Raw genomic sequence first — 27,843 nt, forward strand, 5'->3', positions numbered from 1 at the left:
CCAGGGCCAGTGGTGCCTCCCTCAGTCCTGAGGTGCGCAGAAGTCATAGCCCCACCCCAGGACATAGTCTCACCCACTCCCCACCTGAGGCTGTGCAGGTGCAGGCTGTTGGGTGCCACCTGGCCAGAGCCAGGGCCCACAAAGGCGCCCAAGGACAGAGGCACGTGTGTTGGGAGTGAGCCGCGATGTTGCGGGGTGAGCGGTGGCTGCGGGACGTGGTGAGGTACTATGGGGGCTTCCCTCTTCACCAGGGGGCTGGCCCGAGCTCCTGGCGGAGGTCCTGAGGGCGCCGGTGCTGTGGCAGGCAGGAAAGACTCGGTGCTGATCTCACTGCTGCGCTCCAGGCCTGACACCTTGGGCACTGCCCCCGCCTTGGCCTCTGACTTCTCACCTCTTCCAGAGCCTGCAGAGAAAGGGTAGGTGTGTTGTTAGACCTGGTCTTATGTGTCCAAGTACCACCTGCCACTAACCAGAATGTCCAGACCCTGCCACAGCGCTAAAGGTCCTGTGATGACCCCTATATTGGATGGGGAACCATGAACAGAGACAAGTCATGTTCATTACCTGAGGTCACACAGGTGAGCTCAGCTGTGTGGCAGCCTCCTCCCAGGTGCCCAGCCCCAGGTCCTTTTCATAAGGCCATGGTTTAAGGCTGTAATAACCCCATTTTTAAAGTTGCTGTGAGGTTTGTCTTTCTTCCTTATCTTTATCTTATGTGATTGAGTGTTTGGCTGCATGTATACCTGTACACCACCAGATTGCCTGTGGAGGCCACAAGTGGGCAACAGATCACCTGGACCTAGAGCTATGGATGGTTGGGAGCCACCATGTGGGTGTTAAGAATCGAACCTAGTCCTTTGGAAGGGCAATCAGTGCTCTTAATCTCTCTAGCCCCTTCTTCTTCTTTTTTTTTTTAAATAAGTATTTTTTAAAGTTAAGTGCTTTTAAGGTATGTGTCTTTGTATGGACATATGTGAGTGCAAGTATCTGAGGGAGCGAAGAGGCAGTGGATCCCTCGGAGCTGGAGTTACAGGCATTTGTGAACTGCCTGACGTGGGTGTTGGAACTCAGACTCCAGTCCTCTGATAAAGCAGTATCATTTCTTAACCACTGAGCCATTTCTCCAGCCCCTTGTCTCTTCCTCTCTCCTCCCCATTTTCTTCCCTCTGTTCCTCTATCTCTTTCTTGAGACAGGGTCTCTATATGTATAGTCCTGGAGCTTGCTCTGTAGACCAGGCTGGCCTCAACACAAGGTATCTCCTGCATCTGTCTCCCAAGTGCTAGAACTAAAGGCATTTGCAACTCTGTCCAGCTCCCTTGTTTTTCTTTAAATCTTTTTCTTCACATTGTATGCATGAGCTCGTGTGTGCATATGCCATGGTGACGTGTGGAGCTCAGGACAACTTGTGGGAGTCAGTTCTCTCCTCTGTCACGTGGATTCAGGTCTTCAGGCTGCAGCACCAACCACTGGGCCCTCTCACTAGCTCTGGCTTTTGGTGTTGGGACATGCTAAGCAAGTGCTCTACACTGAGCTATCTCTTTAGCCCTCTTTAACTTTTTATTTTGAGACAGGGTTGCTTTAAGTCACCCGTATGGTTGTGAACTCACTCTGTAGCCCACAATGGGCCTCAAATTTTAATCCTCCTACCTCAGCCTCCCAAGTAGCTGGGAAGAGAGGCCTGTGCCACGAGGCACAGCTCTCATGACCCCATTTTGTAGACAAGATTAAGGTTCTGCAAGGACTTGCCCCAGGGTGGACACTTGTCCACCTGACTTGACTACTTACTCCCTTGGCTGCAGCATGCATTAACATGCATTCATGCAGCCACGTATGCATGCACTGATGGCCACCTCTTTCTGATGCCTGGAGTGGTCAGTAGAAGCTGCCCCTCACATTAAGGCTGCTCTCTTTGCCCCACTGTTTCTTGACCACCATCCCTACCCAGTGAGATAAACAGACCCTCCCAAGGCTCCTACTGCTCTTGAGTCTCTATAACCCGAGACCCAGGAGCTGGGCTGGGGATGCACTTACCTTTGTCAGGTGCCGGGGCAAAGAGCTTCTCAGAGCCTACAGATGCCTGAGGAGAGAGAAGAGGCTAACAGGCTGGAGCTGAGTGACTATTACCCATCACCCCAGCAGAACCCAATCCCTGGTGTACTACACACTTCTGAGGAAGACACAGTCCTAGACTTGGCAGTGTGCACACTTGTTTACAATGTTCACAAGGCTCCTCTCTACTTAGAGCAATGGACTTCCTCAAAATGGGGCATGCATGGCGGCCTTGTGGTGGAATGAGCTGAGAATGCCACCAGACTGGCAGGTAACCCATCTCTGTGCTCAGGGCTCTGCTGGGTCTCGGGCACAGGCTGAAGGCAGAGAAGGGAGAAGAGTCCGTACTGCATACCCCTCCCGTCCAGCCCAGGGCACAGTGCCACTGCTTAGAGAGGGAAAAGGAACCCTGTGCAACCCTGTGACATTTGGCTTGACCTTGTCTACAAATGTGCCAGGCTACATTTGTAGCTATCTTGGGATACTGTAGGTCAGTTGGTCCTGTGACGTACCAAGTGGGAGATGTGCCCATACACATGATGCGGTACAACACCATTCTCAATGTCTAGGACTGGCCAAGTTAGGCCTCAAGTAGCCCAAGCATGTGACCACTCTGAGGGGATCTGCTGTTCTCTCTTTTCCATTTCTCCTAGAGAAATGTGTATGTTGAACTGAGCAGGCATTCAGAGCTATGTGAGTAGTTAGGATGAGAATGTAGCCATGGAAAATGAACGGAGGCCCCATACTCTGAAGGACTTTGTGGTTTGAGGACACTTGGTAAAAGTGACCCTGGATAGATATTTCTGTCTTCTTAGATCACTTCTTGAATATGTCCTCAAAAAATTACGCTGAAATTCTTAATGTGATAATACAACGGGCAAGTTGATCTGTGGGCAGCGAGAAATATATGAAGCTCTGGTGAATGGGATCAGTGTGCCCTTATGATGGGAGCCCTGGAGGACTCCCTGACACTCCACCAAGACAGGAAGCATCACACAGCAGATACCAGATTCTCCTGTGCCCTCCTCACTGTAGACTGCCGGTCTCAGCAGTGAGCTGCGAGCTTCTACTGTCTATAAACCTCTGTGCTAAGTCACACACATGGGGTGGGTGGGTCGTGGGAGAACCTCCATGGAGTGGTCCTTTCCCCCACAACCAAGCACAGAACCTTTCATCCACAAAAAGGAAGCCTTGGGTTTCTAGTTTTCACCTGAAGCCCCAAGACTGTCTCTGGCTCTCCCTGTTCTGCACCTGCATGCACATGCTGTCATGCTGTATGGGGTTTGTGAAGACCACTGTACCTACCTAGTGTGGTGTGCCTCCTAAAGACCCCAGACACTGCCTCAGAAAGGGAGCAACCATGAGATGTCATGTGTCAGCCACAGACATGGGCACGCCAGGTGCCTGTGTATGTGCACTGTACATGTATTTTATATGTATGGGCACTGTACAGGTATATGCACATGCCTGGGTATCAGTTCATGTATGTGCATGAATTTTGGGAGCCTGTACTGTACAGGCATAAGGCTGATCGTATGTAAGCAAGTATATGGGTAGACACATCACTGTACATGTTTATATATACTGGCATACACAACGAGTGTATGTATATGTGATTGTGCCAGTAAGGCCTTAGGAAGGTTTGGAAGAAGTGTGCCCACTGGAGAGTGGTAGAGTTTGGTAGATCTGGGGCCATGGACCAGGCTCAAACTCTCCTATTTTATGACTTTACAAAGAAGGAATTCAGTTATCACTGACAACGATGGTGCATAGCTTCTGCAGAGAAGAGGACAGGCTTGCCCCAAGGGAGTTCATGGGAGAGACAGCTCAGGAGAGTGGATGCGAGCCAAGGAGGCCATACATGGAGGCCATACACTTAACACACCACAGGGGAGCTCTAACTACAACTTCCCCAGCTCAATCCAACAACAACGTCAGGATGCTTGGGCCGTTGCGCCCTTACTGTCCACAGAACCTCTAAGTGGCCCAGCCCAAGGCCTGGGGTGAGGACACCCCAGGGTCAATCAACAGGCAAAGGGGTGGACATAGTGTCCAGTCTGCCTACCTCAGCACAACCAGGAAGAGCTGTGGACACAGACAATATGATGAACCTCAACTGCCCAAAGAGCATACATATCCTGTAAGATGCCATCTGCACATTCAAGAACGTGAAAGGCAGCCAGAGGGTGCTGTGCCTTGGTGGGTGCTGTCAGAATGCAGCAAATTGGTTTGTTTCGGTGCATTTTATTGGACATCAACTACCAATCCCCAAATCAACCAAAAGATGTAGTGTTAAAGTTTGAACAGGCAAGCCGGGTGGTGGCAGCTCACGCCTTTAATCCCAGCACTGGGGAGGTAGAGGTCAGTGGATCTCTGTGAGTTCAAGGCCATCCTGGGCAACAGAGTGAGTTCCAGGAAGGGTTCCAAAGCTACACAGAGAAACCCTGTCTCAAAAAAAACAAAAAACAGCTGGGCGGTGGTGGTGCACGCCTTTAATCCCAGCACTTGCCAGGCGGATCTCTGTGAGTTCGAGGCCAGCCTGGACTACCAAGTGAGTTCCAGGAAAGGTGCAAAGCTACACAGAGAAACCCTGTCTCGAAAAAATAAAAAAATAAAAAATTTAAAAAAAACCCAAAAAACAAAAAAACTAAAAACAACAACAACAACAACAACAACAACAAAACTTGAACAGGCTTAGGGGGACATCCAAGCATGTCTATGGGAGAGCAGAGAGCTAGATCTCACTATTTTCTATGTCAAAATAATCCCAGACAGACCTCAGACAGGAATGTAAGAAAGACTGGAACAGTACAAAGCCACCATGGGTATGAAACTAGGGCCATGGCCAGATGGTGGTGGTGCATGTTTAATCCCAGCACTCAGGAGGCAGAGCCATGGGGATCTCTGTAAGTTCGAGGCCAGCCTGGTCTAGAGTGAGTTCCAGGACAGGCACCAAAACTACACAGAGAAACCCTGTCTCGAAAAAACAAACAAACAAAAAAACCCAAAAAACAAATAAAAATAAAATAGGGCCTTTCCTACTCACACCTCAAGAGCTCATGCCACAGAACAGATCCAAGCCTTTGACATCCCTACCTATACCCATGGGCTCTAGCAAAAGTCAGGACAGTGAACCACCCTGGATTGCACTGACCATGAACATGCTTAAACAGGGGTCCACTTCCTTCTTTCTGATTGGTAAGGTCAAGAAAAACCCCAGAACCCTGGACCTATGCCGAGATGGCTCAGTGTTTAAGAGCACTGGCTATTTTTCCAGAAGACCAGGGTTCAATTCCCAGCACCCATGTGGTGGTTCACAATCATCTGTAACTCCAGTCCCAAGGGATCTTCTAGCCATGTTGTGTATACATCAGGCAAAGCACCACGCATATATTAATTAATTTTTTGTTTGTTTGAGACAGGGTCACATTTTGTAGCCCTGGCTATGGAACTCACTGTGTATACCAGGTTGACCTCAGAACTCAGAGATATGCCTGCCTGCCTTTGCCTTCTGGGTGCTGAGATTAAAGGTGTGCACCACCATGCCCAGCTTTTTCTTTTCTTTTCTTTTCTAGCTAAAAAAGAATACCCCAGAACAATGAGAGGCAGAACCCACAGGGCACTGGACAGGGACATAGTGACCAAGGAGACAGGGCCCTATCCATGGGCCACTCTGAACACTCAACTTTGTTCTCTCCTGGTGACAGGCTCCTGTCTTCCATGCTGCGATACTCACGACAAGCTGAGTGACCACAGAGTTTTGAAGCATAGAGCAGGCCACCTCACCTCACATACCAGAGTTTTCAGTGTCCCGATCTTGGACTTCCAGCTCCAACAGTGAGCTGTGAACTTCTATAGTCTATAAGCCTCTGTGCTATGTCACACACATGATATGGAACCAGTGGTGTTCCCAATTCCCTGGAGGTGAAGGGTCTACCTGCCAAGGGTGGGTAAGAAGAGAAGCTACAACCCAACCTGTAGCTCCAAGTGTGGTGTGTGTGGTTTTTAGTCCTTGGAGGTGGAGCGAGGAGCTTCACACACAGGTCAGCGCACAGCCCAGGCCCAATCAGAGGCCTTTACAACTAAATGCCAGTGAGGCCCAGGACCCCCCAAATCACCGAATGCTGAGAACACTGCCCAGCTCAGTCCTTCTGCCCATGTCATACGGCGTAGCTGACTCTCTCTGCCCTTGCTATAGCCACCACAGCTGGTTTGGTAGAGGAGACGACAGGGCAAGCCAAGGTCCCTAAAGGTCAGAACTGCTCTTCCTAATCCTGCTGCTGGGGTGCTGGGGAGAGTGGCCACTGTGGGGTCTGCCCTACACAGGGCTCAGAATCACAAGGACCAGTGAGTCAGTCAGTGGATGGGAAAAGTCAGGAACCTGCGAACTTATCAATGCTGTCTGCAGACAGGAACACAGGGTCCTGGAGACGACTGGGTCCCTGGCCAAGCATTGCCCCTTTATTGCCTTGCCCTGTCTACCAGGACACCCAGGATCCCAGGAGATTTTATCATCACCCTGTCAGTTCCTATACTCAATGACCACTCGGGCTAGCTTAACTTAAGTTCTTTACAGCAAACCAAATAAGAACAAGTGGCCCACATCGGAGAAGATCTTAGGCTCACCCAGACCAGAGCTCAAACTTCTCTATGGCTATGGTGGAATTCTGTAGAATCTCTGACCCTTCCTATCCCATTCTTCTGCACCCAGCACTGCCATGGTCCCCACTAATCTCTTTTGGCATCTCATGAGGCCCCTACGGAGTCCTGTCTGCCAGCATCTGTCCTGTGTCTACAGCCTCCTATATAAGGACTCTGGGAACCCCAAGTGTTGGTGCCCTGCTACATAACTAGCCCCACAAGTCACCAGGGGATGGCAGCCAGCCTCCCTCTGAGGAGGTTATCCTAGGGTCTTCATCATTAATAAAACCCTATCGACAGGCCCTTGCCATGCAGGAATTTCAGCAAACCCATCTTGAACCTCTGCTCTACATGCAGCCTTCACGTGAGCTTGGGACCCAAGCTACCACCTATAAGCCAGAAAGGAAGAACCCTGACCTCCCAGGCAGGAAAATGAAACAAGCCATCAAGATCAAGATCTGCAATCCTACATCCAACCCAAAAGGCAACTTCCAAACCCCAAGATATAAGACCAGAAAATGAAAGGACCTGAGTCTGGGTGGGGAAGAGTGAGAGCAGGGTGACCCCTGTTCTGTCTGCCTCTAATTGAGACCTAATAATTCCTTAAGGTACCTCTTAGGAATGTTCTGTCCTACAGCCATACTCCTTGGCCCTCAATCTGCTGGGGGGTCCCAGAGGAAACTGCTCCCTCCAAAGGTAGATATGAAGCTCAAATATGCTTGTGGACCCAGATCCACACCTTAGACTCCAGGAGAGCCAAGGGGAGTAGTGTGGGGGTGGGGAGCAGAGTGGGGAAAAGCAGGGGTGACATATTTTCCCCATCACAGAACAGTAACTATCATGGCCACAGCCAGTTCCCTCCCTCCACAGGCAAATCTGCTCAGGAAGACCATGGATGCAGGCAGGAATCCTAATGCTTTACAGGATTTTCAAACACATGGCCAGGCTGGTTATCCCTGTTCTGGAAAGATCTGACCCAGAAGACCCCAGTTCCAGGACCTCTGGGGGAACCAGTGGTGTCAGTGGTACAAGTTTCAGCAGCAAGCACAGAGATATCCCTTGAGTCTTTTCCTTCCTGCCAAACTTCAGAGCTGACTAGTTGGGCCGAGACGGGTGGACGTTCCACCGGGCCGCCAGACCTGCGTTAATAACTTTCTGGGCATAAGATACAGGGATGTGACTCAGGCATGCAGTCCTCCCAATCTTGGTGTGCAGCCAGAGTTTAGAATAAAAGAATAAGGTCACTTCATACCAAGATGCATGTGGGAAATCCCCAGGTTGCAGGCTTTTGGATCCACGCAAAGGGCATGTCTGGTAGGAAGACACTACTAATCCTCCGAGGGGCATCAATCTGGCCCCGGGCTAGGGCCACCCCGTGCTTTGTTTGAGACTACCGGACCCTAGGGGCAGTCTCAGATCAGACAGGAAGCGCAGCCTCTGCTGGCCGCACCCCGCCCCAGACAAAGAACCAACTCCAGGCAGGTGAGCAAGGCACCACGCACCCGGTGGCGGACTGCGCACGGGGGTGCAGACAAAGGCGCGCGCCCTACTGTGTCCCGCCTGCCGACGCAGTGTGCCCGACGGGCCTGGGACCCTCGCTAAACACCCCTGCCGCTTGCCACCACGTGCGTCCCGGGTGCAGCTTCGAGAACACGGGAACTCTGAGGGACCTGCTCCAGCAGAGGATGCATGAGCGGGGCTCCCAGGGTCGTTCTCTTGCCCATTCCTCAAAGGGGTCGGTGCTTCCCCACCCGCGACGCCCGAAGTCCCGCTTTGCTCTTCGGAGCCCACAACGCACACTGACCTCGCGGGCACCCAGATCCCGCGCGATCCGCAGTGTTCGTCGAAGGTCTGAGCCCTAGGCGCTGTACGGGCGAGGGTGGCAGAGAAACTCCCGCGGGCCTGCCACCCAGGTAGCCTCTTTCTGCATGCCCTGCTCAGCCGGAGCCCGGGCCGGGGGCGCGCGGGGCGCACAAGTCCCCGCGCCTTCTCGGAGCGCTGCGGGCGCTCTGGGAACAGCGGCCAGGAGCCGTCGGGCGGGCGGGGTGGCGGTGGCGCGGGCAGGCGGGGCTCTGTGTGGGCGGGGAACGGGCAGGCCCAACTAATCCAACCCTGAGGCGTGGATCTGCCCGTGCCGGGCCGCTGGCTTCATCCTGTCTGTTTGATCTGACCTGGTACCCCAGGCTCTGTGCGCATCAACCACAAATGCCCGTGGGCTTCATTCCACGATCATCTTAAAAACAAGTTACATTCAACTAATACTCTGCTTACATTAGGGAAAAAAAAGCCAGAAAGAAGCGTGACCGCTGGCAAGTCCAGGAGCTGGGGCATGAAGAGCTGACAGGATCCTGAGAGCCAATAGCAAATGTTCCAACCAACCCTGTTTTTCCTGTGAATCTAGATAAGACTCCAAGCCACTGCCATGCTGAAAAGGGCCGTGCAGCTAGGGATACCCCTATGCACCCCAATGACTTTACAGAAGGTTAGAGACACAAAGCATCTGTTTTGTTTTATTTTGCTTTTTTGTGAGGTCTGGGGAGCTGACCTGGGTCCACATGGAAGCTTAGTTTGCCTGCCTACCACATAGACCTTAGCACAATGATGAGCCCTCCAAGCCCAGTGGATACACAGGTGGAAAAAAAATAAAAATAAAAATAAATAAATAAACTCAGAACAATCCCATGCAACCCAATGCAACCACCCTTGGAATCCAGGGACCAACGAAGCTTGAGGTGGAAGAAACAGGCCCCACTTGGGCTTCAGAGGCCTGGTCCAGAATGGGCATCCACTTTGTGGGAACACAGTCATTCCTAGGACTGTGGGAGCCAGCTCCATGGTGTGCATTAGAGGTAGAATTGACAGGCTAGGCCAGCAATTACCTTTTCAAATGAATACACAAACACAGCACTTGGAAATCCAGTGACACTGGAGATCTGTCAGAAGTGCTGGCCTCAAGCAGTATCTTCAGCCCCTTCATTATAGAAAAAAATTAACAAAAGCAAGACTACCACCAAATCCTGATATTTCCTTCCACAAAACAAAAAAAAAAAAAACAAAACACGGTGCTAGATGCTGACAGCCACAAAGTCATGGAGCCACAGTCTCCCGAGCACCAAGTCACCAACAAAGAAACTGAGACAAGGAGGAGACTGACGGCCTTATCAAACAGCTAGAACATGGCAGAGCCAGACCTGGTTAAGGGTCTGGCTCCAGGGGCTGGAGATCTGTAGGTCAGGTTCCTCCTGGGGTGAGAGGGAGGCTGGGCTCTGTTGTGAGATTTCAGGGACCTGGGAGAGATACAAGCAAAACAGGCGCCAGGGGGGTAGAGCTGTGGGGGTGACAGAACATGGTCACCTGGCGTGGACACACACACACACACACACACACACACACACACACACACACACACACACCATGGTGAGGTCTACAGAAAGCTTATCAGGGAATGTGTGGGAAAGGGGATACATGTATCCTATGCTGATTTTGACTCACTCTGGATGCCTGGCCCAGGGCAGGGCCCTCCAGCTATGACTTGCTTCTGGTACTTCACTCTGTACTAGCTGGACCTTTGGACTCTGGGCCTCCAGTGCCCAGGGCAGGCCAGTTCTGGACTGCGCCACCCACCAAACCCCTAGTGTAGTTTCTGCCCATCACCATTGCCATGGGAGTTGCTTTGTCTTGGTTTTCAACTGAGTTTGTAGTGGAGTGGTCTGTGTGGTACACACTTAGCCAGGAAAGGTTCACTCTCCTGGTGCCTTCTACAGAAGAGAGCCATGGGAAGAAAGGCCCAGAGGTATAACAATGATATATCTCATCCCTCAGGTGGAGGCCAGAGGGGAGAACTTCATCCCTGGCAGCAATTTGGGGCCCAAGAGCCAGTGGAGTGGGAGAGCATAGGCCAGGAAATGAGTGACTGCTGGAGAAACCTGGGGTCTATGGGAAGGCAAGACCCCCGACCTGAGGTTCCCTTTTAGGGACCTTGTCTACTCACACATCTAAATTACAGGGAAGTTGTCACCCTGTAGCAATCATGATCGTCATTTCTTGTCACTCCTGAGGCTACCTTGGGAAGAAGAGCTCTTGAAGAGGGTGTAATCCAACCAATGGGCTTAAAATTCACAGCCAGAAGACAGTACCTGGACCTGCCCACAGACTCCCACCCTGGTCTAGAAGTAAAATTAGACTTTCAGAACTTGGGGCAGGCCTGTCTAATTTTATTTAGGAAGGAAAGTAGCTATGATATAAGTGGTTTAATGAGGTTATAAATTGGGAAGGAAGGAGTGGGAATAGATTATCATGGGAAATAAAGACAGCCACCAGAGATAACACTGATATCAAATATCAGGCTTCCACACCAAATATCTATACCCCACTGGGGCTTAACGGTGGTACTGGGGCACATTTATCTAAAACCCATGGTTCAACAATTCACATTATAACTTCATCCATCATCATTCTGCGTCTCTAGGGGAAGATGTTGTCAGTGAGGGGCTCCACCTGGAACCGGGGATGCTGGAAGTACCTGGGGTCATGTCTCTGACAGTTCCATGGTACCCCAACCTCTACTTGACTATAGGTAGTAACTGGGCCTCCTTGAGGGTCTAACACTGTAGGATCACACCCCAAGCAAGAGCTGCTCCCTTTTGTCTGTGGAGACAAGCCATCAGGTGAGTCTGAGGCCACAGGGCAAAGAACTATGAGGTATGGCTACACAACAGTGGCGTTCTCCAGCAGTGGCAATGGGCCAGTGTGGTGGTATTGGGATCTGGAAAGCTGATGGTTATGTCTTGTAGCTCTGACATGAATATCTGAGGATGGTGGTGGCTTCTTGGGCCAAGGGTAGGAGAGTGGTGTTTACCAGTGTATCAAGTGCCAAAAAGTACTGCCTAAAAATGTCCATTAACAGGTGGCCCCAACACCACTCGGCATTTGTGGCCTACAGGCTACGCTTTGAAAATTACTGTAGCAGAGGCACTACAAGGACTTGTGTTCTTAAGAGAAGGTGGTCAGAGACACAGGGGAGGCAGCCACATCTCAGAGATATCCTGAAGCTGCCTGGAGCTGGGCAAGGCAGGGGTTAAGTAAGCTCAGAGCCTGCAGATGGACAGGCCTGACAGCACCTTGACTTTGGGCTGCTGGGTTCCTGTATGGGGAGAGCATCAGCTGCTGAGTTCAGTGCTCAGCATGGGGTCAGTGTTTAGACCAGCCATACAGTCCCACACTGCTTTGTTAGGAAAAAAAAATATATGACTCTCTTACCAAAAGTGAGCCGCTTGCTTCTTTGAGAGAGCTGAATACAGTTGCATGTTTGTTAGTGGTCGCTAACTATCAGCCACGGGAGAGCTGCCCTTCCTAGCCAGCCTCTCAGAAGCCACTGTCAGTGCCTCACAGCTGGCCCATTATTTCCATTTTTCAGGCAAGGAAACAGGTTTGGAGAGTCCCTGGAAGCCTGAGGTCCCTGTGGCCTGTGGTCACCCCTGGTGGGGGCTGAAGACAAAAACCACATTTTGTGTATGGTCTGGGGTGGGGGTGGGTACATACAGGAAAGAAAACTACTGCAGAACATTTAGCTTCTGACTCTGGCTGCACCCAGTTAAATAACCTGCATTCATATGCCCATATGCAAGCTACCTTGTATATGCATGCCTCTCACCTGTTCTGTCCTACTTGGGTTTGCCCTGACAATATGTCTTTTCTTCTTTCTTTCTTTCTTTTTTTTTTTTTTTCTGGTTTTTTTGAGACAGGGTTTCTCTGTATAAAAACCTAAACTGTCCTAAAACTTGCTCCGTAGACCAGGCTGCCCTTGAACTCACAGAAATCCATCTGCCTCTGCCTTCCGAGTGCTGGGACTAAAGGCATGTGCCAACACCACCTGGCTCTTATATTTTCAGACAGGACATTACTATATAGCCCAAGTTGGCCTAGAGTTCTTCTGCCTCGGCCACACAAAGGCTGAGATTCTAAGCATCTGCCACATGCCTGGCTTCACCCTGCCAGTTTCTGATATCACTTCTGCCAGCACTTCTCACCTCTCTGGGGTGGAACCCAGCCAAGAGTCCTGTGACATGTCAGATTATAAGGGTGTTTATTGCAGCTCCTGAGGGGAATCAAGATGCCTCCTTGTATCAGGAAGTGAAAATGTATAAGCATGCCTATGTGGGGAAGCCCTACCACCCACAACTCTCCTTTCTCAGTGACCCCACAAAAGAGCAGCCAGGACACTTCCCAAAACTGGTGATAGTCAGCACCAAGAGAACCCAGCAAATGCCAGACTACTGCCTCTGGGCACCCTAGGGTACCCTGAAGTAGCCGTGGGCTCTGAGCCCATTCCAGATCTTCTTTCCCCATCATGGAATTTTTGTAATGTATCTTGTAGCCTCATATATAAGGCCATAGCCTTCAAGGGCAATATTGGCTTGGGTCCAGTGACCAGCCCTATCTATCCAACCCAGGGCTGAGCCTTGAGGTCTCATTATTTGGTTCTGAAGCTTCTGCCCAACCCCCGTCGGCCCTGTAGCCTGGAGATCCTACCTGAGGCTGGCTGGACTCACTTCTCTCCTGCCCCGAGGTAGGGACCAGACCTATAGGCCTCCATCCAGGTGTTCCCACCTAGAGAGACCCTAAAGTCAGTAGGCAGAGGGTCTGTGAGTGTCTGTGGCCAGTAGTGGTTCTCCATGCACAGAGGGGAAGTAGATCTTGCCCAAGACATCACTAGATAATAGGAACCTGCCTGGCGGGGTAAGGGTGGCCATAGGGTCTACTCAGCCTTGCAACCAACATTTGCCCAGCAAGCTTTGAAAGAGGACACAAAGCTGCCATTCACTGGGACATCCATCAGGGACAGCCATTTCTTCTCTAGCCTGTCCAAGCCAGGAGACAAATAGCCAACTCTACATGAGTGGCAGTGACTCTGGACCACAGCCTCCTGCTGTACATAGGAGATGCACAGTAGGATCCTATAATACTCTTGTGGTCCAGAAACTGTGCCTGTGCCCTTCGCAGGACACCCTCACTCCATACTGGCTCTGCTGCTAAGCTCTGAAGTGGGGACCAGGCACCCAGAACAGACATGCCCACATTCCCTTTCTACACACACCTGCCATTTCGCCCACCTGAGCTGTCACCTGCCACCTACAACCCAGCGCCCTTGACCTCCCTCACCTCTCTGTTAATCATATCACCTCACTGGGCCCTACTCACAACAGGAAGTTTCTGACCTTTGCAGGCCTTGCCTACTAACAAAGCTGGCAAGTAAGAGATATTTTGGGATTGTCTGGGGTCCAAGAAGTACCTGCCACATAGTGGTAGATGCCCCTGCATCCTTGGACCCCTTGCCCCTGCCTAGTGGGACTCCTGGATACCAAGTCCAATAATAGTAGCCATGCAGAAGTGAATAGGGCTCCAGACAGCTGGAACCCAGAGGTGCCCAATTCAGGGACTCATCACCAAAGCCCAAGGTATACTGTGCTGGATGGCTTTTCTGCCAGCTTGATACAAGCCAGGGTTGTCTGGGAAGAGGAACCCTTAATTGAGAAAATGCTTCCATCAAATTGGCCTATGGGACATTTTCTTGATTAATGATTGATGTGGTAGGGCCCCACCCATTGTGGGTGGGGCCATTCCTGGGAAAATGGCACAGAGTTGTATTAGAAAGCAGGCTGAACGAGCCATGGTTAACAAGCCAGTGAACAGCACGCCTCCATGCTCTCTGCTTCAGTTTCTGCCCCTAGATGATTACCCTGAGTTCCTGCCTTGGCATCCTATGATAACAGATAGATTGTGACCTCTAAGCTAAATATTATTTTATCATAGCAATAGAAACCTAAGACATATACAGTGTATGTAGCAGAGGTCAGCAGGCTTCAGTCACATCATACCCTTGAAGTCACTTTAGAAGGGATGTCACCCCAGGAGTGAAGCAGTCTCCACTACTGTGCCTAACCTGTGCTTTCCCTTACAAGATGACCCATATGGGGTCTACTTACCCTGGAAGGGCCTTCTTGATGGCCAGGGTAAAAGGAGCATCTCCTAGTGGACATCCACAAATGGGCCGCAGACTAGTCCCAGAGGCTGGCTGGCCACAGGGCTGAGGCCACATGAATCAGGGAGAAGTCCTGGCCAGATGGCTGGCAGCTAGGGCCACTTGGGCAGAGCTGGCAGCCAGCCGGGACCTAATTGGGCTGCCTAATGAGCCCCCACACAATTTTTCACCCATATTTTTCCAATAAAAAAAGCAGCTAGACACCAGCCACAGCCCTGAGGAGGAGCCATCTGTCTGCCCACTCCTGAGCTACTGCCAGCTGCCACAGTAGAGTGTAGCCCTGGTGGGTGGAGGTGCATAGCTACCCTGTAAAGGGCTAGTAGAGCATGTGGGCTGCTGAGCTTCAGGAAACAGAGAGGTAAAAAGTCAACTTGAAAGAATTTGCCCAGAGTGACTGCATCCTGACCTGCAGCAGAGCTCCAGGCTTATCCCTGGGGGAGGGACATAGAGTACTAGAGTACTAAATTCAGATTCTGTCAGCTTTGGAAGAAAGATGCTCAGAGTACAGAAGGACCATCTTATCTAGGTGAATTGTCCAGTTCCACCAGCATGTCCAGTCTCCTCTTCCTGGCACTATAGGGCTAAGCCTATCTGAGTCAGTGCCAAGGCTCCTATAAAATGAACATACTGTGTTTTTTCTCACTCCATCCCCACCTCACTCCAGGGTTTCTTTATGACCCTGGCTGTCCTGGAACACACTATGTAGACCAGACCGGGATGGGCTCAAACTAACAGATCTGTCGGCCTCTGCCCTACGGAGGGTCAGCGACCCTGTTCACTGCTTCCAAGCCACATGTATCAGGGAATGTGAGACAGTACTACGACAATTAAAGTACAAGTTCCAGGATCCCCAGTGAATATGGGCTGCTGAAAGGCCGCTCCCTCCCAAGTTCTTGCTGTGCTGAAAAGATAGGGATATCGCCACCTCAAAAACAGGGCAGTGTGCAATGGGAATTCTCTCTGCCCATGACCTTGGGCTATCTGGCCTGATAGAGGCGATGCTTCTTGCCTGCCAATGTGACGTGGAAGGATGTGACATGAGACCTGGTCTGGAGCTTTACCCATCTTTCCCTGGGAGACAAAGAGGCAATTGCTTTATTTTGTATCAGTGAGTCTGTTTTCCCCATAGAACCTCTTAATAAATTGATTATATATATCATTGAAGCTCTTGTTACAGCAGTGACTTAGTCCTAACTGGCTTCTCAGTAGGAAACCTGGCCTTGGTAAAGCTATGCCCAAGAAGGAGACCACCTAGAATCTAGCATTGTGAGGAGGGAAACACAGGTCTGGACTCTGACTCACAGCCCCCAAACTCGGGATCCCAGAACCCAGGAAGTCAGCATCCCTCTTTTAGCAGGAGTTGAGAGGTCTGGCCTATGATCTGTACCCGTGCTGTTGGGGGTACCTGGGAGGAGGCAGCTCCCACACAAAACCCTTTGCTATGCATTGACCCATCAGGGATGGTAGCCTCAGGAGTGACAAGAATGACGATCATGATTGCTACAGGGTGACAACTTCCCTGTAATTTAGATGTGAGAGTAGACAAGGTCCCTAGAAGGGAACCTCAGGTCAGGGGTCTTGCCTTCCCATAGACCCCAGGTTTCTCCAGCAGTCACTCATTTCCTGGCCTATGCTCTCCCACTCCACTGGCTCTTGGGCCCCAAATTACTGCCAGGGATGAAGTTCTCCTCTCTGGCCTCCACCTGAGGGATGAGATATATCATTGTCATACCTCTGGGCCTTTCTTCCCATGGCTCTCTTCTGTAGAAGGCACCAGGACAGACCCATGTAGCCATCACAGAGAGACCCCAGATGCTCATGGGAAGGGAAATCCCCAGAGCAGCAGGTCACTCACTCTGCTGGCTGCTCTGTGTCCCTTGCATATACCAGTTCAGACTCACTAAGACCACTGCTACAATGACAAAACAGAGACACTGTGGAACGGGACAGGTGCCACCTTGCCTCCCCTTGAGACCCTGGCTTATTCCCCTTCAGAGGGAGGTGAGTGAAGGTGACAGGTGTGTTCTCCCACCCTCCTTGGCAGCTACCTCTCCTTAGGGCCCCACTTAGCCCCTCCAGTGTAGACCTCTCTGAAGACTCTATAGTACTGTCCTTCTGGGACCCCACCCAAGAGGCCTGGGTATAGCCGTGGGGCATAACACTAGATAGCAGACCAGGCATCCTGGAGACTCAGGGTCAACTCTGGCTGCTGACAGTAGTTAGGGGAAATGATATGGACTAGTTAGCCATTTTTGCTACCTGCTCTCAGGTGGGTGATGGATTTGTTTCCTCTAGAAGACAGGATGAAGAAGCAGGAGCTCGAAACCCCTTCCCATCTCCCTCCTATCCATATGCTCTGAGCAGCTCTGGGCTATAGAGAGAAGTTAGCTTTATACTAAAAGTGGTACCAAGGGACCTGCAGTCTCAGCACTTCCCCAGGTGCTTATTTAAATGTTACATCTGTATAACGCTTCTGTCAGCAGAGGCAGCGGCTCCAGACAGGGAAGGGCACAACTCCACCTTTCCCACAGGCCTCCCACCCTGAGCCCCATTGGCTCCTTCTGGACATACTGATCTCCACGGCTTTTTTTCCCAGACATGTTCTGTTCAAGTGACCTATAAGGAGAGCCTGCACCACAGAGGGAAACAGTGGAGGCAGCACAGGGACTTGAAATCTGACAATACTGGTGTGTGGTCACCAGAGCCAGAATGGCCTGGCCCTGGGTCCTATTAATGTACCTTTGACAATCTGGGGCCAGTTGAACTGAACCCACCCAAAGCCTACCAAGAGGCCAGATGTGGCTCCATGGAGCCCTGCACTCCAAATAAAGTATGAATGAGCAGACACCAAAGAAGTAAGACACCCTTAATGCACCCTTAAGATCAACACATACAAAGCCCTTTTCACAAAAGCTTGCCTCAAACCAGAGCCCAAGTCCAACTTCTATCCCCCTCCCTGTATGCTGTATCTGGGACACACCTTCTTCCTCTGTGTCCTCTCCTCTACATTCAGGACTGCCATATCCAACCCAGGCTACCTGCACTCCAGTTCTCTTGGCTAGGCCTTATTTGCTCAGAGGCCAAAGCCAGTAAGATAGGACCATGCATCTGGCAGCCCCAACCCACTTGATAAGTGTGACCTCTGCTAAGTCCCTTCCCTCCTGACCTTAGACTCCTCAACCATTTGTAATAAAGTGCTACCTGGAGGGCTCAAGAACCCAGAAGGGCCCTGCTGAGAAGTTTCGGTGGTAGTACATTACTCCAATACTAAGCACTGAGCAGCACAAACCCTGGATTAATGGGGACATTTTGTTTTGAACAGTAGAAGGCAATAGTGACCAACAGTCCCCACATCACCTCCCTGGAGGTACCTGAAGCTGCTCAGCAAAAGCCCTGCTATCTTCCTCGAGGCCAGGCAGGGCCTAGGGTGACCTCCATCAGTGTCTCAACAATGGCTGCCTATCTGAGGCTTACTGATGGGATGCCCGTGCCACTACCATGGCAGGCACGCCCAGCCAGGGAGAAGCTTCTTATACTGCCTGTCTCATAGAGAGAACTCCCAGACGCTGGCTCTTCCTAGCTTTCAGGGCCTGCCCTGCTCCAGTGAGGGTTGGTGGAGTGGGTACCCCAGGTCAGTCCACAAGGAAGGGAGGAGAAGCCAGGCTCACCTTGTCATCCACGCCACTTTCACTGTCGCACTGTGGGTCAGAGAGAGAGAAGTAAGTCAGTGCCTTTCATACTACCAGGGTCACAAGACGAGGGGGACAGGTGGACATTCCTAGCCACACCTCAGACAGGAGGAACAGTGGAAAGGAGCAGGGACAGATGGAAAGGAACAGGGCTGGCTTGTCTCAGGATAGGTAGATTCCAATCCCCTAGGACCAGGCCACACCCTGGAGCTTCTGAATGACCGGTGATGTTGGGGAATGTGCAGGGGTTTTACCCAGTCCAGATGAACTCAACTATCCCAGGAAACCCCATAGGCTTCACCTCATGGAGAGTTTTTGTGAGGGCCCAGGTTGAAGGAGGCCACAACCACACAGGAGACTCACTGCCAGGCAGCAGCCGCACACAACAGCCATTCTACACCCAGATGAGATGGGGTACAGAGGAGACAGGCGGGATCACAAAGGCCAGTGAGCCAGTAGACAGTGACACCCAGTTCATGCTCCTTCCCCTGGTCTGAACCAGGAATTTAACTGGAGATATCAAGCATCCCATCCAGTGGCTCTGGCCTCAGAAAAGATCACACTTCTGCTGTGTAGCCTTGACAAGTCCCTTGACCTCTCAGGGCCTCAATCGATGCTTCTGTAAAGCAGGGACAACAGCTCCTCTCAGTGTGAGTGTAAGGAGCAGAGGACATGGGCCTTCAGTTTGGACTCACCTAGGATGCTCAGGGTGGAATTCGGGGTAGTCAGATTGTAAGAGACCCATTTGTGAGGACAGCTGAATTCAAGATTCAATCTTGAATCTTTATGACTCAAGATTGTCATAATCAAGAAAACAAATCTTTGCTTCCCATTTTCAGTAAGCAGATTTGAATAGGACACACTGCTAGAGAACAATGCAGTTTCCTCTAAAATAAAAAAGGGGGAAACTTGCTAGCAACTGCAATTATGATACGTTTATGTCAAATGAATTATATTGCTGAAAATAAATCTCGAGACACATGAGATGGAGACTGGGCTATCATCAGACGTGTGTGGTACTGGCTTTATAAGTTGTACTCAACTTGATTAATACACATCATCAAATTATACTGCCTTCCACTGCCCCATCTGAAGGCCACAATGTCTTCAATGATGAAGTTCAGAGTTAGATAGAAATGTGTTCACCAGCCGCTCACTGAAACTGAAGCTCTCTTCTAGCCCAAGGACAACATGCCAGGGACACATGCCAGGCAGCCAGGACGGACATGTGGAGGTTTCCTGAGGCTGGTGGGCTGTCTTCAGACCTGCAGCTCATGGACCTCTCCGTCCAGTCATGTAGTGTGGGCCACGGCCTGGGTGAGAAGGCACTAAGACTCTGGATGCTAAGCTCATGGGTAGGTATCATTTCCTAGACCAGTGGTTCTCAAACTTCCTAAAGCTTCGATCCTTTAATACAGTTCCTCATGTTGTGGTGACCCCCCCCAACCATAAAATTATTTCATTGCTACTTCATCGCTGTGATTTTGCTACAGTTATGAATTGTAATGTAAATATCTGATATGCAGGATACCTGATATGTCAACCACCCTGTCCTGGAGTGTGGACACATGTGGCTCTTCAGCTGTGCACACAACTAGGCCCCTCCCAGATCCAGCAAGGACTAGGCTTGACCCTTCAAAACTACGGCACCCTCCCACTGTGAGGTAGATAAGATCTGGGAGAAGCGCATAACAGGGCTTCTGTGTTATGAAGGAGAGTTTGCAAATTAGGACATGAGTGTGGGGGAGGGAGGGGTAACAGAGCTCATGTGACCTTCGAGGGAAACAGCCATGGAGGTGAGTGGAGCCAAATACACCAGGATATTCTAGTGCCTCTGGAATGGGACAGTGCCAGTGGCATGAGGAGGCCCTCAAGGTAGTCTTTTGCCAGGTCACTGAGACAGATGTGTGCAGGCAGAGTGGAGATGGTGGCTTGGGGGTGGGGACTAACAGTCCCTCCCTCTTACCTTGCTGCCTGGGCTGCCAGGCCCCATGATCAGGCCTCTTACCATCAAACATCACTAAACTGTCGGTGCGGCAGGGTCAGACCCCTGCGTGGCATGTCTGTCAGTGGGGCAGCCTGAGGACAACTGGGTCACCTGCAAGCACTGTCCTCTGTTCCTTCTTCAGACCCAGACCCCACCTGCACCAGATCCTATGGCCAGAACAGCAACTCACAGACCTAGACTGGTCACAGACTGTCCCATGGTTTTAGGTCTGAAGCCAGACTAGCAGGGCTGAGCAATAGAACCTGAGAAAGGGCAGCTTATGGTGTCTGCCAAGTGAGAGAACCCTCCAGAAGGTACACCCAGATCTTATATTGTCAGACAGTGCTACATCATCAGCAATATGTAGACAGGACCATAAACACAGTCGTGTGATTAAGTACTACTGACTTAACATTTAACTGGAGTTAGAATTGAGTGAGGCAATTAATTAGGGCAAGATAGGGAAAAAAAAGACACATCTACCTTCTGAAAGCAGCCTGAGCAATGTTCAGTGACCCTGGAGAGCCTGGCCCCAGTGCTGGCATGGACAGGCCTCTTGTGTAAAGAGAAATTTCAGGTGTATATACCCAGAGATCAAGACATGGGCTCTAAAGATACCTGCTTTACTGCTGTGTTACCAGTGATGCTGTGCCCCAATTTACCTCCCTGCGCCTCAGTTTATGCTTCCCGTAAAACAGGGATGGTGAGTCATTTACAGGAATGTATTGTGACTTATATAAATACACAAAACACACACACACAACACTAGGACAGTGCTGGATACCTAGTATAAGACATGTGTGAGGCCAGGCGGTGGTGGCACACGCCTTTAATCTCAGCACTCAGGAGGCAGAGGCAGGCAGATCTCTGTGAGTTCAAGGCCAGCCTGGAATACAGAGTGAGATCCAGGACAGGCACCAAAACTACACAGAGAAACCCTGTCTCGAAAACCAAAACACCATCACCATCATTATTACTTTTCCCATCCCCATCACCACTCTGATGCTTCATCTTGTGACCTTGACAGGATTTGGAATCACCTAGGAGACATACTTCTAAGCATGCCTCTGAGGACATTTCTGAAAAGGTTTCATCAAGGTGGTAAGGCTCACCCTAAATACAGGTAGCGCCTTTCCATTGTCTATGGTCCTAAACTAAGAGAAAAGGAAAAACTGAGCTAAACACTAGCATTCCCCTCCCTGCTTCTTGAGCATATACATGTACATATGTTGACTCCTGATCCTGCTGCCACACTTTCCGAACCATGATGGACTATATCCTCTAATTGGGAGCTCAAATAAATTCTGTAATTTGCTATTGCCAAGTGTGCTGTCATAGCGACAACAAAATAACTAAGAAAATTGGAACCAAGAGTGGGACCATTGCTGTGCTATACCCAACCATATGGTTCCTAGGCCCTTAGAACTGGTTTGTAGGAGGTATGTCTAAGAGTCTGACGCTGTAGGATAGAGAAGCCATAGAATGAATGGTTTAAGCAGAACTTTTTTTTTTTTTTTTTTTTTTTTTTTTTTGAGGCAGGGTTTTTCTGTGTTGCTTTGGTGCCTGTCCTGGATCTCACTCTGTGGACCAGGCTGGCCTTGAACTTACAGAGATCTGCCTGGCTATGCCTCCTGAGTGCTGGGATTAAAGACATGTGCCACCATTGCCCGGTGATTTAAGCAGAACTTAATGGGCCATTCTGGTAGGAGTCTAGAAGACTAAAATACCAAAAGAAATACAAACTGTGGAAGCTAAGGGCATTAAGTTCCAGAGAAGAGCAGGCCTCTACTAGAAACTGGGATAGCAACCATTTGTAACATTTTGGCAAAGATTCTGTTTGCATTTTGCCTATGTCTTGAGGACTTCAGTGAGGCTGACTGAAACAAGACAGGATTCACTTGGTGGAGTTAATTTCAAGACAGCACAGCATTCAGGCTGCGGCATGGCTCCTGCTCAGGTCACAGTGACAGACAACAGCCAGTGGGGTGGAAAGAGGGAGAAGGTACAGTCTGGCTCGGAGGGCATTTGAACCATTATAGCTGCAGGTGCAGAAGCATAGAGAAACAGCTATCATTCTTTAAGAAACTAGTATCCTTAAGGAGACACCTCCTTAATGGGCAGACGGTGAAGCCAGTAAATTACTTGCCACACACACATAAAGAGTAAAAAGCCAGGCGTGGTGACATGTGCTTGTGACCAGTCCTGGGGATATGGAGGAGCCAGCCTAGCCTAATCAATGAACCTTGAGCAGCTTTTGAGATGGACTATATGCATTTTACATTGGATGAACATGATACTTTAGGGACCAGGAGTAGAATGATGTTCATATGGAGTGGGAGCACAATAATTAAGGTTAACCTGACAGGATTTAGAATTGCCTAAGAGATATACTTTAGGATGTGTTTGCCTCACTGAATGTGAGCAGCACAATCCCATGATTTTATTTATTTATTTGTTTGTTTGTTTGTTTAGGTTTTTCGAGACAGAGTTTTTTTGTGTAGCCTTAGCTGTCTTGGAACTAGACCAGAAACTATAGACCAGCCTGGCCTTGAACTCACAGAGATCCACCTGCCTCTGCCTCCTGAGTGTTGGAATTAAAGGTATATACAATCACTGCCTGGCCTTTTTTTTTTTTTAAGACAGGGTCTCTCTAAATAGCCCTGGTTGTCCTGTAACTCACTATGTAGACAAGGCTAGCCTCAAACTCAGAGATCTCCTTACCGCTGCCTTGGCCTCAAAATCACAGAGATCCACTTGCCTCGGCCTCCTACGAACTGGGATTAAAGGTGTGTACTACCACTCACGGCTAAATAAACCCTTCCTTAAGTGAATGTGCTAGGTGTTTTGTCACAACAACTAGAAAAGTAATCACCACTTCTACCCACGGAAGCTACCCCATTCCTTCCTGTCACCTGTTCACCTTTGCAGCCACCCCTCACATGGACCACTCTGACTTGACAGTTCCCCCGTCATCCAGGTTTTCCTACACTCCTTCTAGAAACCTGGTCAGCTGCCTGCTGGGGTGGGAACTACTTATCACTCCTACAGAGACACAAGTCAGCATGGTTAAGGCAGGAGCAACACTGTCCTTTCATCTCTGTGTGAACAGTAATTACAGCTTACAACAGTATTCAGAGAAGCACCACTGTCTCTCACCACTCAAACAAAATTCATGAGGAAAGACCTTGTAGCCAGAGTTACTCCGGTGATAACCCAAAGCCCACCATGTGGAGCAAGGAGGGAGGACAGAGAGGACCAGGAGGCAGGCCTCCCCAGATTCCCACAGGTCACCATACCTGGGCCACAGCAGGGCTGCAGGAGGCTCAGGCAGTGCCAAGTGTAGGTTGGGTCTCTGCCCAGTTACCATGCACGAGCTGTGCAGCTGCTGTGCAATATTACTTCAGGGCTGATTGGGACAAGGAGGCCTGGCTCTCCTGACCAGCTAAAAGATGCTCCAATGGCACTGCCGCCTGCAGAGGCCCGAGGAGATACAAACTAGACAGACTACAGGAACCAGAACATCAGAAGATGCAGCTTTAATGGCCATGGTATGTACAAGAAAGTCTCAGGACATTCTACTGAGCCTGGCCCAAGAATGGGGTAGGGTTTCAGCTACAAGGGCATTGAGTACCAAAGGTGCCACTGGGCTGTGTACAGGTTGCCTGAGGCATGCAACGGTAGCATAGCATACAGGTGCTCCACTGGCTCCTGCTGACACACAGACCTTGTGTATTTAGTGCATGTGGCAACTTTATGGTAGGCACGAGCCCTTGAATGTGTGCACATGTATCTTACATGAGTACTGTGTGCCTGAATGTCCCACAGTATATGCTGAAGCCAGACCTCACACACGGTTCTTGGCACCCTGCTTTTCTCCTCAACTCCTCTCTGGAACCTGTGGCTTGGTAGGAGCCGCCTAAGAAGAATCCAGGAATGGGAGTGAGGACTACACAGCCCAGCCCAGGAGATGCATTGCCTTTGCAGGTATGGAGTGGGAAGAGGCTCACTGCCTTCTGTGCATGTTCTAATTAGCAATCCAGCTAAAATAAAGAGCCATGAGTCAATGTGGGGTGCCTTTATGGGACTATAGGTGGCTAGTGAGGAGGTCATATGTTGAGCTCAGCACTGAAAAGTTCTGATGACCAGATTGGGATTAATATGTGGGGTCATGTTGATGAGGTCACTGTTCACTTTTATGCTCACCTCTGAGAGTAAATCAGTGAAACTTTTTCCCATCCCCACCTAGATGAAGTGAGTTGGCAGGCCAGTGTGTCTACCCCATGCAGCCAGATCCAACTGGATCCTCCCCATGGCTGCCTGGTATTCTGAGGGAGCAGGTACCCCACAACTTGATAGCTGGCTCCACACATTTCTTCCCCACTTGTGTTCTGGAGCCCTTGGAGCTGATGGATCTTTGAGGACGGGGTACAGAGTGTGGGTGCTTGGATGTAAGGTAGGAACTGGAGCCAAACACTCCATGCTTACTTGTCCATTTCAGAGATTAACTGGAGACTTAGAGGGTAAAGAACCTGCTGTGGCAAGTCAGCCAGCACAGGCTGGGAACTTAGTTTAGGGCCCAGAACCAGGTTCTAGGTTCTATCTAGTAGAAGCACATACAGGGCTGGTGACGGCTAGTTTAGGGTGAAGCCAGGCAATCCAAGCATTGCTATCCAGTTCTCACATGCTAAAGACAAGATGATGGCCAATCAGAGACCAAGAGGTGGCAGGCAGAACAACCCTGCCCAAGTATGATCTCCCTGTTCTCCAGAGTATAGACACCTGTCTCTCAGGCCTCCATTCAGTGACTGCAATGGAAGGTGATGGGCACAACAGACCCAACCTCAGAGGGAAGGTCAGTCATGGGAGACTGAGCATGTACTATTGAAAGAAGGAGTAGAGACAGGGAAAGGGAAAGGCCTGGGGAGGCCACAGATAGAGATGGCATGAAAGTGAGAGGTGTGGGCGGGGTCAAGAATGAGGACCAGTGATAATATTGGGTACGATGGAGCCTCAGGTAACAGACTGAGCTGAGGATCAAGGTGGCTCTGCTGGATCCAGGCTGACATGGTGTACTTTGAGATGGACCAACATTGCTTGACAGACTAGATGTGGACATGTGAGGGACATGGACACAGCAGGGCCCAGTAGCTAGGGAGTGGATGGAAAGAAAGCTATATATACTCCATATGCAGTCAACTTCTCAGATGGGGTTGGCTGGGACAGGACAGGACAGAGCCATAGGGTTGGGCCATCAGGACTTCTAGCCCAAGTTAGAATCTACCGTCTACCTGATCCTCATTTTTCCTTCCTTCCCTAGCTGAGTCTCTGGCAGTCACTGATACAACCCAGATGGGGATGACATGCCTCATGCAGGTCCCATCACATACCTGGTCACTAATGGGGAAACTGAGGTCCAGAGGGGTAGGGCCAATCCCCAGGCACAACTAAGGGTAGTTGAGTCTTGGGTTTAGGTTGGGTCCTCTGCCTAGTCAACCCTCTGCATGAGGCCATCAAATCATACCTGATTAATTATGTAGTATTTGGTAGGCATGAAAACTCCATTCCTGTCTACTCAGCTAATTCACTTTTTGAGTGTTTAGGCTTTAAAACCAAGCAAAGCACTAATTACACAATTAACAGTCAATTAAGTGACAGCCTAATAGCCCATATAGGCAAACTCACCATGGGACCATTTGACCACTCATGCACCTATGGTCTCTGGGTATGCACCCCAACCCCCTGCCAGTTTCCTCTGTAGCCTGAGCCTTCAGTACAGGAGGACAATGGGGACAATGGCCACCCACACTGGTATCCTGCCTCTTGCCAAACCTTAAGGTGCAGCCTTCAGTCAGCCTGTTCAGGAGCCTTGACTATCAGCTGGCATGCCAGTGAGCTGTAGAGTATCAGCGAAGGACAGCCTGAGGAGGATTGTCTAAGTCAACACAGAGAGAACCTGGTAACCTCTACTCTGCCTCAGCCCCATCCCTGAACTAGGGATCCAGAGCAAGTGGCTCCCTACCAGTCTGGCCCCGTCTCCAACCAGGCTCAGCAGTGTAAGCCCCTTCCACAGCTGTGAGAGCTAGGGCCCAGCTCACTCAGCAAATGCTCATGGCTCAGGAGGCTCAGCAATGATGTCATCAGCCTCTCATTGAGACAATTCTATCTTGAGGTCAGTCTAACAAGGTGAACTAGCGAGAGAATGATGTCTTGAGCCCCATACATTTGTCTGCAGGGTGACTGTCCTAGAGGGTGCTCTTCCTTGCTCTGTACAGGGGCTTGCAGTGGGGGGGCAGTCCTAGAAAGGATACTTGCTAGCACCTTACATCATTCTGGAATGTTCCAACAATTTTCACAGAGATGAAAACCTGCTTACGCCCAATATATGCTTGAACCTAACTCTATTCTGAAAAGTATTGCTAGCTTTCTCAGATTGTATCATATCACAGCAAGGAAAGCTAGACAAGTGTTTCCTATCTATCCTCTGTAGGGTCACCCTCTGGGGAAGCATAGAACACTGCTTAGAACTGTATCACAGACACTCCTCATCTGCTTGCTCCCTAGGATCATATGTCTGGGACACAAACCAGTTCTGCCTTTCAGACTCAGCCTGGCATTGACCACACAAGGAATTCCTTCCTGTTTTCCGTTCATTTCTCAAGGTTACACACTCTCATTTTAATTGTGTTGTTGATTTCATGGTCTTTGTGTTACCAATCTACAGCGAAGGATATTGCACAAACTGTGACATGTTGCTTAAGTTCCACCCCACTCCACACACCTGGACATCCCTCCATTCCCCAGCTGTCTACCCACTCTGCTTAGAGCTATTTAGGACATGGATTACCTTCCTAGCTCCTCCTGGCCTCTGTAACTATAGTTGCACCAACAGGTAATTACAATCATACACAGATATGGTCACAGGCATACACTTGAAAGAGTACAGGTAGCTCCTACATCATCCCCTCGCCAATGCTCTATGTATAATCACCTGGGGATCCCTACAACAATAGGGGAGGGCACAGGTGTCTTCTAACACACACCCTGTTTCACTTCCCTTGCCCATAGCATCCCTTCCTTAGATGCACCCCCGCCCCAGCTGGGCTTGTCAGATTCCTGACCCTTTAGCTTTGGCCACAGCCCCAGGAACTACTGATGGTGGCTATGCCCAGGCCTGGTACTGTCACCCCTGCTCTGGTTCCCCCCATCCCCAACAGTGCCCTAGTAAAGCTCTGGTCAGTGTCAGGGGATGAATAAAAGATGACCAGGCCTGGAACACTGCTGACCTTTCTCAGAGTCCACTGTATTAATATATTCTCATGTTGTCAGACTCAGAGTGCTAACTATCTCATGAATGATTTATCAACAAACTCTTAAGCAGAACCCCTGTTAACATTAATCCCTAACCTGTCACAGCAGCTCAGTTTATTCTCAATAA

General features: G+C 50.2%; 1 protein-coding gene across 14 annotated transcripts in view; it reads right to left on the reverse strand.

The window, feature by feature from the left end:
* Fbrsl1 (fibrosin like 1) overlaps positions 1 to 27,843 on the reverse strand; it is a 91,541-nt gene that overhangs the window by 19,603 nt on the left and 44,095 nt on the right. For 9 of the 14 annotated variants that reach the window (XM_042268140.2, XM_076561193.1, XM_016002591.3 and 6 more), the window contains 3 exons: positions 18,401 to 18,430; positions 2,033 to 2,078; positions 85 to 403 (listed from right to left, as the gene is read on the reverse strand). In XM_042268140.2, coding sequence (XP_042124074.2) covers positions 85 to 403; positions 2,033 to 2,078; positions 18,401 to 18,430 — 395 coding nt within the window. The remainder of the gene's footprint in view (positions 1 to 84; positions 404 to 2,032; positions 2,079 to 18,400; positions 18,431 to 27,843) is intronic. The other 5 variants (XM_076561194.1, XM_042268143.2, XM_076561191.1 and 2 more) reach the window with 1 other exon arrangement.

Source organism: Peromyscus maniculatus, chromosome 23, assembly GCF_049852395.1.
Source record: "Peromyscus maniculatus bairdii isolate BWxNUB_F1_BW_parent chromosome 23, HU_Pman_BW_mat_3.1, whole genome shotgun sequence".
Taxonomy (NCBI): domain Eukaryota; kingdom Metazoa; phylum Chordata; class Mammalia; order Rodentia; family Cricetidae; genus Peromyscus; species Peromyscus maniculatus.